Below are 12709 nucleotides of genomic sequence, written 5' to 3' on the forward strand. Positions count from 1 at the left end.
TTGAGGAGTTTTTGAAGGTGGAGGGGTAGCAGCTGTTCCTGAACCTAGACCGCTTTCATGATGGTAGCAGCGAGAACAGAGTGTGTTCTGGGTCACGTGGATCCTTGATGATTATTGCTACTCTCTGATGGCAGCGTTCCCTGTAGATGTTCTCGATTGTGGGGGGGGGTTTTGCCTGTGATGTGCTGGGCTGTGTCCACTACCTTTTGTAGGACTTTATGCTTAGGCACAATGGAGTCCGCGATGCAACGGGTCAGCACACTTTCCACCGCACATCTGTAGAAATTTGCCAGGTTTTCCGATGTCATACCCAACGTCCACAAACTCCTGAGAAAGTCGAGGCGCAAACGTACTTTCTTCACAAAGCCATTAGGTATGTTGGGTCCTCCAAGAATCTTTTGCTCACCCGCTCCACCTCTGATTCCCCAATAATCACTGGATCGTCCACCTCTGGTTTTCCCCTCCTGAAGTCAACAATCAACTCCTTTGTTTTAGTGATATTGAGTGTTGGTTGTTGTTGATGCACCATTCAGCCAAGCACACATGTAAACATGATCTACCCATGTGCTTCAGCATGCTGGTGACTGAGACCAATATCTTGGAAACCGAAGAGTTTACATGTTAGATGTAGGGCTTCAGACTTGGAGATACTGCACCCAATACTGACTAAAAGGTGCCTCCAGCTACATTAAAGGCACACTGATGCTAGTGTGGAATATAATCCATTCCCCAAAATACAAACAAATCTTAAAATAAAGGAGGAAGAAAAATAAAATGAGAAGTTGAAATATTACATCTAATATCTGTAATGGGAAAAAAACAAAGATGTCCTAACAGAAGATTTGGGAAACATTAATGAGATTGAACAAAGTCAGCATGGGTGAAATTGTGCTTCATAAATCGAGTGGAGTTTTTGAAGGTCTAACTCATTGAATAGATAAGGGAGAACATATAGAAATGGAAATGGTGGATTTGGACGTTCAAAGGTTTTGGTAATGATAAGGAGTTTACGGTCATATCCATTATACAATGTGCACATGCACCAAAATTCCTATTCCTGCAATCGGACAGGTACTTCATTAAAAAAAAACTATAACAGTATGCAATAAATTAAAAAGAAATAACAAAAAAATACAAATGATAGATAATAAATATTTACACCCTAACATGGGGCATTACAATGGTGCATGCAGGGCTTTTTGTGGTGTCATTAGTATAACAAGAGGAGGTTCAAGAGTCTGATAGCTGTTGGAAAGAAACTGTTCTTGAGCCCAGATAGCTGCGAGAAGAGGTTTTGACCAGATAAGATGCCCTAGGTCTTCTGTGGTGAGTAAGGGATTAATTAAGTGGTGCGTGAGTGGAATAAAAAAGGTTGGGCTCAGGCCCGAAACGTCGAGTGCCTTTTCCTCCCTACAGATGGGGCCTGACCTGAGTTTTTCCAGCACTCTTGTGCATTGCACGAGAACCAAAGGGGAAGGCAACAGGGAGTTCAGAGTTGCTCTTGCAGGTCGAATCTGGTGCTCCATAAAACAGCCACCCAATCTGCCTTTGGTTTCTTCAGCACAGAGGACACCACAGGGTAAGCACCGAGTTCGGACAGAGGCTCTCAGACCTGGAACATTAGCTCTGCTTCACCTTGTACACATGGGGCCTGAGCTGCTCAGTGCTTCCACCAGCTTGTCTTTGAATAGTTTTGGAAATGGACAAAAATTCATTTAACAAAGTACAGTAACCCCAAATTTTACAGCTAAAGGAAAATTACAAATTACATATGTGCATACAATAAAAATTAAAAATAATATTTACTGCTTAAACTCTCAGCTCAAATTATCAATGGAATGATATTTCAGCTTGTTGATCAGAACAAAAAACAATAGGCACCGGAAACGTGATACAGACCTGTCCTGAGAAAGGTGGTCGACTTCCAGTCCAGGATGTTGCAGAGACTTGATTAGCATTTGACTGGCGAGATATCTGAGCTAAAATCTGACCCGCTGAGGATGTCTGCTGAATGATGTTTCCACCAGGTACCATTGATGTGCTGGACAGAGAGTAAAATCCATTATCAAATTATGAACTACAAGGACAGCTTTCATTCTTACAGCACTTCTAATGGAGAAAAACATTACACCATGTTTCACAGGAACATTATCAACCAAATCGGGATCACAAGCTACATTAGATGATGTCCTGATGTTGAGAAAGAAAAAGCTACAATTTGTAATCTAAGGATTTGAAGGTAGTCACCAATAGGTCATTACAGAAGAGTCTAAGATATCCTATTTTGTAAGATTCCAGAGGTGTTAAACATTAGAGAATTAGGGAGGATTAAGGTCATGCCGGTGATTTGAGAACATGTACGATAATGTTATTGACAACAACATTGACGAATCAAGAGACAAAGTGGATACATGATCACAAAGAAAGTGAATACTTAGCCCTGATTAGAATTGAGATTTAACAACAATTCCAAGTGATCTCCTGTACACGGAGGATATCAGGTGGGCAAATTATGAAAGCATTTGGATAAATTACATTATGAAGCCATTGGGTGGATCACCCTGGGTCAGTTCTGTCTCAGGAGTCCTTGCCTGTCCTCATTTATCTTGTATGTCAAGAATGGAACCTCTTTTTATGCTGTAAGTCTAAATTCCATGCTGAACATCCAAATTTATCAAAAACATTGATGGTGTGGTTAGCGCAATGTTTTTCCAACGCCAGTGATCTGGGTTTGTATCTCGTGCTGTCTGTAAGGAGTTTGTATGTTCTCCCGTGTCTGCGTGGGTTTCCTCTCACCTTTCAAAATTAATGGGGGTTGTAGATGAATTGAGGTATTTGGACGGCATGGGCTTGTGAGCCTGAAGGGGCTGTTACTGTGCTGTCTAAATTTATAATAAAAATTATTATCTTAAATACCGAGCTCGGCCATTCAGGAAGGAAATTAAGAGACCAATTCGAAACCGGAAGGTATGGAAATATAGAAAATTATCCCCAAAACTATGTAGATGCTGGCTTAATTTTAAAAAAAATCGATATCATAGGGTACGGATTAGTGCAAATAAATGTAGACATGCACCAAGCCAAGGAATTGAATGACCGTCTCCTGTTCTTACGACTAACCAATTACAATTGGATTTTTATCACCTTTTGTTTAATGAAAAGTTATGTGAATTTCCAAACAAGTTCCAATTAAACCTCTTCGATTTTTCACCTGAAAATTTACAATGTTGTTAACATCGCTCAACGCAGGCTCCAGCATACTTTTTAATTGCAATTGGGAATATTGCTGTTTACATTCATTATAATAGTGTTGGACTAATAATATAATATGTGCTCAATGATGTGATTTGTTTTATCCCTCCCCTTAATTAGTCATTAAAATGACACACCACTAAGAATTAGATTGCTTGGTATATGAACTATAATTGACAATATTCACGAGCAGTGCCCCTTGTGCGCATGCACAAATGGGAAAAGACAAGCCAAAAGGTGGCCTTTCACAATTCGAGTGCTGTGGTGCACTATCGGTCAGAAGCAAACACACAAAACCAAAAGATTGTATAACAGGCTTTATTCGTCATGAACTTCTACAGAGCCAGCTGTGAGGAGAGCTGCTGTGAACTCTGAGAGTGTCTTTGAAGGGCCGACTCAGGCTTATATCCCAGAGGGTGATTGACACCTGACCGGGTGGGGCTTGGTCTATTCAGGTCGGCTATCGACAGCCGGCCAGGTGTTGTCTTGTGCCCATGCTCTTCTGAAGGTACAGAGGTTGCCCCCTGCAGTAGGCCAGTGGTGTACCACCACAAGTACAAGATTGTGCTACCTGTAAGCAAACCACTGGACCAATGAACGACCTGACGCTATTTTCAAATGTAAATTTGAAATTTATATTTGTAAATTGTGATGTTAGGTCATACCAGTTCTAATCAGAATTAGAATTTATTGTCGTAAACATGTCACAAAAAGCGTTCTTTTGATGTAGCGTCACAGGTGCAACTATTGCTTTAAATTACTTTTTAAAAACAAATAAATTAGCACAAAAGAAGAGGAAGTGACGTTGTGTCTGTGGTTCATTGTCCATTCAGAAATCTGATGGCAGAGGAGAAGAAACCAATTTTGTACTGCTGGGTGCTCGTCTTCAGGCTCCTGTTCCTTTTTCCCGACGGTAGCATTGTGGTAGGGATGGGGGTCCTTGAAGACTCCACCTCTGGTAGATGTCCTCAATGGAGTGGTCTGGTGTCCAAAATGGTGTTGGCCAAGTTTACAATGCTCTGTAGCCTTTTGCATCTTTTCCTGTCCTGTGCATTGACACCACCCTGCCAGACAGTGATGCAATCAGTCAGAATGCTCTCCATAGTACACCTGGAGAAATTTGTAAGAGTCTTTGGTGACAGACCAAATCTCCTCAAACTCCTCACCAAGTATAGCCACTGGTGAGCCTTCTTCAAGACTGCATCGATATGGAGGCCGCAGGACAGATCCTCAGAGATGTTGATATCTCTGAATTTGTAGTTCTTAACTCTTTCCACTGCTGAGGCCTTGACGAGAACTGGTTCGTGCACTGATTTCCCCTCCTGAAGCCAACAATCAGTTCTTTAGTTTTGTTAATGTTGAGTGTAAGGTTATTGTTCTCACATCACACGACCAGCCGATCTACCTCACTACTGTACACTGATTGCACACGACCAGCCGATCTACCTCACTACTGTACACTAATTGCACACGACCAGCCGATCTACCTCACTACTGTACACTAATTGCACACGACCAGCTGATCTACCTCACTACTGTACACTGATTGCACACGACCAGCCGATCTACCTCACTACTGTACACTAATTGCACACGACTAGCCGATCTACCTCACTACTGTACATTAATTGCACACGACTAGCCGATCTACCTCACTACTGTACACTAATTGCACACGACCAGCTGATCTACCTCACTACTGTACATTAATTGCACACGACCAGCTGATCTACTTCACTACTGTACACTAATTGCACACGACCAGCTGATCTACCTCACTACTGTACACTGATTGCACACGACCAGCCGATCTACCTCACTACTGTACACTAATTGCACACGACTAGCCGATCTACCTCACTACTGTACATTAATTGCACACGACTAGCCGATCTACCTCACTACTGTACACTAATTGCACACGACCAGCTGATCTACCTCACTACTGTACACTAATTGCACACGACCAGCTGATCTACCTCACTACTGTACACTAATTGCACATGACTAGCCGATCTACCTCACTACTGTACACTAATTGCACACGACCAGCTGATCTACCTCACTACTGTACATTAATTGCACACGACCAGCTGATCTACCTCACTACTGTACACTGATTGCACACGACCAGCCGATCTACCTCACTACTGTACACTAATTGCACACGACCAGCCGATCTACCTCACTACTGTACACTAATTGCACACGACCAGCTGATCTACCTCACTACTGTACACTAATTGCACACGACCAGCCGATCTACCTCACTACTGTACACTGATTGCACACGACCAGCCGATCTACCTCACTACTGTACACTGATTGCACACGACCAGCCGATCTACCTCACTACTGAACACTTATTGCACACAACTAGCCAATCTACCTCACTACTGTACACTAATTGCACACGACCAGCCGATCTACCTCACTACTATACACTGATTGCACACGACCAGCCGATCTACCTCACTACTGTACACTGATTGCACACGACCAGCTGATCTACCTCACTACTGTACACTGATTGCACACGACCAGCCGATCTACCTCACTACTGTACACTAATTGCACACGACCAGCCGATCTACCTCACTACTGTACACTGATTGCACATGACCAGCTGATCTACCTCACTACTGTACACTGATTGCACACGACCAGCCGATCTACCTCACTACTGTACACTGATTGCACACGACCAGCCGATCTACCTCACTACTGAACACTTATTGCACACAACTAGCCAATCTACCTCACTACTGTACACTTATTGCATCCTTCTTCATTCACACGACCTGCTGATCTCCCTCACTACTGTACACTTCTTCATTCACCACCAGCTGATCTACCTCATTACTGTACACTTCTTTATTCACAAAACCAGCCAATCTACCTCACTACTGTACCCTTCTTCATTCACACGACTAGCTGATCTACCTCACTTCTGTATGCTTCTTTATTCTGTTACAAGATCAAACCAGCAACCACAAAGGAGGCATATCACACAGGGGTAAAGATGAACAATTACTTTATTAACAAAAAATTCACTTTCAAACTTTAATTCATAATCCCCCCCCTTTTATAACAATGCCCACTGGTTACTATGCAAATTTCTATAACAGTGTAAAACTAATAAATTCCCCAGCCTAAATATAATATACAAAATCAAAGTCTAAGCTACACTTCCAACCCACCCACAGAAAAACTTAGACACAAAACTTCGATCTCAACCGAAGCAAAGATCATAAACAAAATTCAGTTTGTTTGGTAAAATGAAGCCAAAAGATCTTTGAGGGAGAGAGAGAGAGAGAGAGAGAGAGAGAGAGAGAGAGAGAGAGAGAGAGAGAGAGAGAGAGAGAGAGCGCACAAAATTCAAAGTTGTCTTCTTGTGTTGCTTGCATAGAGAGGAACCATTGACTTGGTCCAGATCCTTCTGGCTGCCTTTGGAATGTTCATCCCTTTTTGAAATCCCAACATTCTAAACTGTCCTCCAGACCATGACTCATGCTCTGGGCCTCCTTCCACTCCACAGCACCCCCAGTGGTGGTTTATCGTCCAAATTCAGAAATCTTTAGATAATTTTCTGCACATGCTCAGTCCACATCCCACTCTCTCAGCAGTCCACCTTCACCTTTGCTCTCTAAGGCAATGGGTCACTTTTTTAACATAAAACCACACAACACATAGGCCAATACACAACACAGAACTCTGTAACACCTGGTCCACAAGAACAAATTTTTAACCATTAATGGAAGTATTACATAAATAAATTAAAATAAACACTCCATTTTTTTACAGTAAGTATGTGATTAGATTCATATCCACCCAGATTAACATCTTGACAAACAATCTGCTGTTACATTATCTGTCCCCTTTATGTGTGTAATAATTAAATCATATTCTTGTAAGCTCCAATTCAATAATCGTCTGTTCTTATTTTTCATTTTAGACAGAAAAACTAATGGATTATGATCAGTATATATTATTAATGGTTTTTGAGCAGTACAAATATACACATCAAAATGTTGCAATGCTAAAAAAAAGCGCTAATAACTCCTCAAAGGTTGAATAATTTTGTTGATGGACGTTAAACTTTTTTGAGAAGTACGAAATAGGATGTTCTACTACATCACCATCCTTCTTCTGTAACAGTATAGCAGCAACCGCTTCGTCACTGGCGTCCACGGCTAAAGAGAATGGCTTTTCAAAGTTACGGGACACAAGTACAGGCTGATGGCATAAAATGGCCTTTAACCTCAGAAACGCTTCCTGGCATGCATCTGACCAGATAATTTTTTCTTTCTTTCCAAGTAGTTTTGTTAATGGGAGTGCAATGTCTGCAAAGTTTTTACAAAATCTGTGTTAGTAGCCAATCATACCTAGAAATCTCCGAAGAGCTTTCTTATTACCGGGGATAGGGAACGCAGTGATAGCCAATACTTTCACTCTAATCGGTGCCAACTGTCCTTGTCCTACCACATAACCCTGATAAATTACAGTGGCATGTCCAAACTCACTCTTGCGCAAATTCACTATGAGGTGTGCTTCCACCAGTCTCTGAAATAGGTACTCTAATTCAAGCATGTGTTCTTCCCATGTATCCGTACTAATCACTAAATCATCAATATAGGCTTCTATGTGCTCTAAACCCTGAATTACTGCATTAATCATTCTCTGAAATGTGCCAGGTGCATTTTTCATCCCGAAAGGCATAACATTATACTCATACAATCCCGAAGGTGTCTTTCTTCTTTGGCTTGGCTTCGCGGACGAAGATTTATGGAGGGGTATGTCCACGTCTGCTGCAGGCTCGTTGGTGACTGACAAGTCCAATGCGGGACAGGCAGACACGGTTGCAGCGGTTGCAAGGGAAAATTGGTGGGTTGGGGTTGGGTGTTGGGTTTTTCCTCCTTTGTCTTTTGTCAGTGAAGTGGGCTCTGCGGTCTTCTTCAAAGGAGGTTGCTGCCCGCCGAACTGTGAGGCACCAAGATGCACAGTTGGAGGCGATATCAGCCCATTGGCGGTGATCAATGTGGCAGGCACCAAGAGATTTCTTTAAGCAGTCCTTGTACTTCTTCTTTGGTGCACCTCTGTCTCGGTGGCCAGTGGAGAGCTCGCCATATCCACAATCTTGGGAAGGCGATGGTCCTCCATTCTGGAGACGTGACCCACCCAGCGCAGTTGGGTCTTCAGCAGCGTGGATTCGAAGCTTGCAGACTCTGCCAGCTCAAGTACTTCGATGTTGGTGATAAAGTCACTCCAATGAATGTTGAGGATGGAGCGGAGACAGCGCTGATGGAAGCATTCTAGGAGCCGTAGGTGATGCCGGTAGAGGACCCATGATTCGGAGCCGTACAGGAGCGTGGGTATGACAACGGCTCTGTACATGCTGATCTTTGTGTGTTTCTTCAGGTGGTTGTTTTTCCAGACTCTTTTGTGTAGTCTTCCAAAGGCGCTATTTGCCTTGGCGAGTCTGTTGTCTATCTCTTTGTCGATCCTTGCATCAGAGGAAATGGTGCACCCGAGGTAGGTAAACTGGTTGACCGTTTTGAGTTCTGTGTGCCTGATGGAGATGTGGGGGGGCTGGTAGTCATGGTGGGGAGCTGGCTGATGGAGGACCTCAGTTTTCTTCAGGCTGACTTCCAGGCCAAACATTTTGGCAGTTTCCGCAAAACAGGACGTCAAGCGCTGGAGAGCAGGTTTTGAATGGGCAACTAAAGCGGCATCGTCTGCAAAGAGTAGATCATGAACAAGTTGCTCTTGTGTCTTGGTGTGAGCTTGCAGTCGCCTCAGATTGAAGAGACTGCCATCCGTGCGGTACTGGATGTAAACACCGTCTTCATTGTTGAGGTCTTTCATGGCTTGTTTCAGCATCATGCTGAAGAAGATAGTAAAGAGGGTTGGTGTGAGGATGCAGCCTTGCTTCACGCCATTGTCAATGGAGAAGGGTTCGGAGAGCTCATTGACGTATCTGACCCGATCTTGTTGGTTTTCATGCAGTTGGATAACCATGTTGAGGAACTTGGGGGGGGGGGGTGGGGGCATCCGAGGCGCTCTAGTATTTGCCAAAGCCCTTTCCTGCTCACGGTGTCGAAGGCTTTGGTGAGGTCAACAAAGGTGATGTAGAGTCCTTTGTTTTGTTCTCTGCACTTTTCTTGGATCTGTCTGAGGGCAAAGACCATGTCAGTAGTTCCTCTGTTTGCGCGAAAGCCACACTGTGATTCTGGAAGGACATTTTCGGCGACACTAGGTATTAGTCTATTAATGAGATTCCTAGCGAAGATTTTGCCTACAATGGAGAGCAGCGTGATTCCCCTGTAGTTTGAGCAGTCTGATTTCTCACCTTTGTTTTTGTACAGGGTGATGATGCTGGCATCACGAAGGTCCTGAGGCAGCTTTCCTTGGTCCCAGCAGAGCATGAAAAACTCATGCAGTTTGGCATGCAGAGTTTTGCCGCCAGCCTTCCAGACCTCTGGAGGGATTCCATCCATACCTGCTGCTTTGCCACTTTTCAGTTGTTCAATTGCCTTATATGTCTCTTCCCGGGTAAGGACCTCATCCAGCTCTAGACTCAAGGGCTGTTGAGGGAGCTGGAGCAGGGCGGATTCTTGGACTGAGTGGTTGGCACTGAAAAGAGATTGGAAGCATGTGTTCTTCCCATGTATCCGTACTAATTACTAAATCATCGATATAGGCTTTTATGTGCTCTAAACCCTGAATTACTGCATTAATCATTCTCTGAAATGTGCCAGGTGCATTTTTCATCCCGAAAGGCATACTCATACAATTCCAAAGGTGTAACAAATGCAGAAATCTCCCTGTCAAAGGAACACACCAGTATCCTTTTAAGAGATCAATCTTTGTAAAAAACTTAGCCTTCCCCACCTTATCTATACAATCATCTTTTCTGGGAATGGTGAACGCATCAGTCTTTGTCACCATGTTTACCTTTTGATAATCTGTACAAAACGTAATTGAGCTACCTGGCTTATGCAACAGAACAGAGGGTGAACTCCAATTTGAACTTGATTTTCGGATGATGTCATTTTTGAGCATATAATCCACCTCTTGATCCAACAATCTGCTCTTTTCCTGATTAACTCGGTAAGGATGCTGCTTAATAGGCTTAGCATCACTGACCTTCACATCATGACAACCCACAGTTGTTCTTCTTGGAACATCTGGGAATATATCCTTAAATTTCATAAGTAATGTCTTCATTTCTTCCCTTTCTAATTTAGTCAAATGTATTAACTTGGTGTCTAAGTTTTTCAAAACTGTAGAATTTTCCAGCCTGGGGCTTATCACTTTCTGTGCTCCATGACCTTCCACAAAATTTATCTCCTCCTTACTTTCCTTTATAACTAGCATCTTGGTTGGAATCCTAGTCTCCTCCTCAGTCATTTTCTCAAAGTCAGGTTTGAGCATGTTCACGTGACAGACCTGTGTCTCTCTTCGACGATCAGGCGACTCAGTGACATAGGTGACCTGGTTAATTTTTTATTTCACTTTATATGGTCCTGAAAGCTGAGCTCTGAAAGGGTTTGACTGCATTGGAAACAAAACCAATACTTTGTTGCCAGGTTTAATGTCCCTAATTTTTGCTTTTTGTTCATTCCGATTTTTCATTTAAGCAGTTTTTAAATTTTTCCTTGCCATCTTGCAAGCCTGATGTAATCTGTTTTTAAATTTGAAAACATAATCCAACAGATCTGATTGTATATCATTATGTATCCACTGTTCCTTCAACGATAGTAATGGACCCCTGACTTCATGACCAAACACCAACTCAAATGGACTAAAGCCAAGAGACTCCTGAGTTGCCACTCTAACAGCAAACAATAACAGATGGATTCCTTCATCCCAATCCTTATTATTTTCCATGCAATAAGCCCTCATCATATTTTTCACAGTTAATTGGAACCTTTCCAAGGCCCCTTGACTTTCAGGATGATAGGCAGACGACAGAATTTGATGGGCTCCCAATTCATACACCACCTGTTGAAATATACTAGACATAAAATTACTCCCTTGGTCCGAATGAATTTCCCTTGGTAGGCCAAACAGTGTGAAAAATTTTAGCATAGCCTTCACAATCGTCTTTGTTTTAATGTTTCTCAGGGGAATAGCCTCTGGAAACCTTGAAGCTGTGCACATGAGTGTTAACAAATATTCATTTCCCGCTTTGGTTTTTGGCAATGGGCCCACACAATCCACTATCACTTTTGAGAAGGGCTCCCCGAAAGCAAGGATGGGTTGTAAAGGTGCCACTGGTGGTCCTTGATTAGGTTTTCCCACCAGTTGACAAGTGTGACAGGTTCTACAAAAGTTCACAACATCCTTTCTTAATTTTGGCCAATAAAACTATTTCATTATCTTTTCTACCGTCTTCTTCACTCCAAGATGACCTCCTAAAGGTATACTATGAGCCAACTTTAATATTTAATTCCTGTAAGTTTTGGGAATTACAACTTGCCTTATTATCGCCCAGTTTTCACTGGCAGGTATCACTTGTGGTCTCCACTTTCTCATCGATATTCCATCTTGAACAAAGTAACCTACTGGCACAGTTTCAATTTCCTGGTTAGACAGAATCTTATCTCTTATCCAAGCAGGATCAGGATCATGTTTTTGTCTGGCTATTAATTCTTCTCTTGACAACAGCAAAGCTGGATCCTTAGGTCCTTGCCTCCACTACAGGATCATCACAGACTTTCTCAACCTCTACCTTTTTTCTAGACATGGCTCTAGTAATGGCACACGCAGGGTAGATTTCCAAAACCTTTTCAGACTCATAAACCAATGGCTTACTTGTGAGTTTCACTGCAGGTATGACCTTACCCTCTGCTACATCATTTCCTAACAAAAGAGAAACTCCATCCACCAGCAGACTTGATCTTATCCCTATCGTAACCGGACCATTAACTAAGTCTGATTTCATCACTATTCTATGCAAAGGTATAGGCTCTGCTTCACCACCAATGCCTTTAATTAAATTCACATCTCCAGTATCGGTCTCCTCACCATAATTAAAAATGTTGCTTAATAGAAGCGATTGGGCTGCTCCAGTATCCCGCAGGATTTTAACTGGCACTAGATTGGATCCTTCTTTAACCGAAATGAAACCTTCAGTCATGAATGGTTTAAAAATATCCCTAATTTTCTCACTCTGAGCACAGGCAGTTGGTACCACCCCTTTCTCTTTCTTCCTTTTCAGTAGAGGACAATTTGCTATTATGTGCCCTGGCTTCTTACAATAGTGGCAAATAACACTCGAAAAATTTTTCCTTCACCCATTTCTCTTCCTTTAACCTCACTTCTAGATTTTCTTTCTACTCTACTTGGATTATCAGCAGTATTCCTTTGAAAGGTTTTCCCTGCTGTCCACTTAGTCTCATGGGTTACAGCATATTTCTCTGCGAATTTAGCCAATTCTTGCCAAGTTTTTATA

General features: G+C 42.5%; 1 protein-coding gene across 10 annotated transcripts in view; it reads right to left on the reverse strand.

Moving 5' to 3' along the window:
* arnt2 (aryl-hydrocarbon receptor nuclear translocator 2) overlaps window positions 1-12709 on the reverse strand; it is a 347931-nt gene that overhangs the window by 73377 nt on the left and 261845 nt on the right. For all 10 annotated transcript variants that reach the window (XR_011348485.1, XM_069910315.1, XM_069910319.1 and 7 more), the window contains one exon: window positions 1900-2041. Coding sequence is in view for 9 of the 10 variants with exons in the window: in XM_069910315.1 (XP_069766416.1) it covers window positions 1900-2041 (142 nt within the window). In the remaining variant the exon portion in view is untranslated. The remainder of the gene's footprint in view (window positions 1-1899; window positions 2042-12709) is intronic.

The sequence above is a fragment of the Narcine bancroftii genome, chromosome 14 (genome assembly GCF_036971445.1).
Source record: "Narcine bancroftii isolate sNarBan1 chromosome 14, sNarBan1.hap1, whole genome shotgun sequence".
Classification (NCBI taxonomy): Eukaryota; Metazoa; Chordata; class Chondrichthyes; order Torpediniformes; family Narcinidae; genus Narcine; species Narcine bancroftii.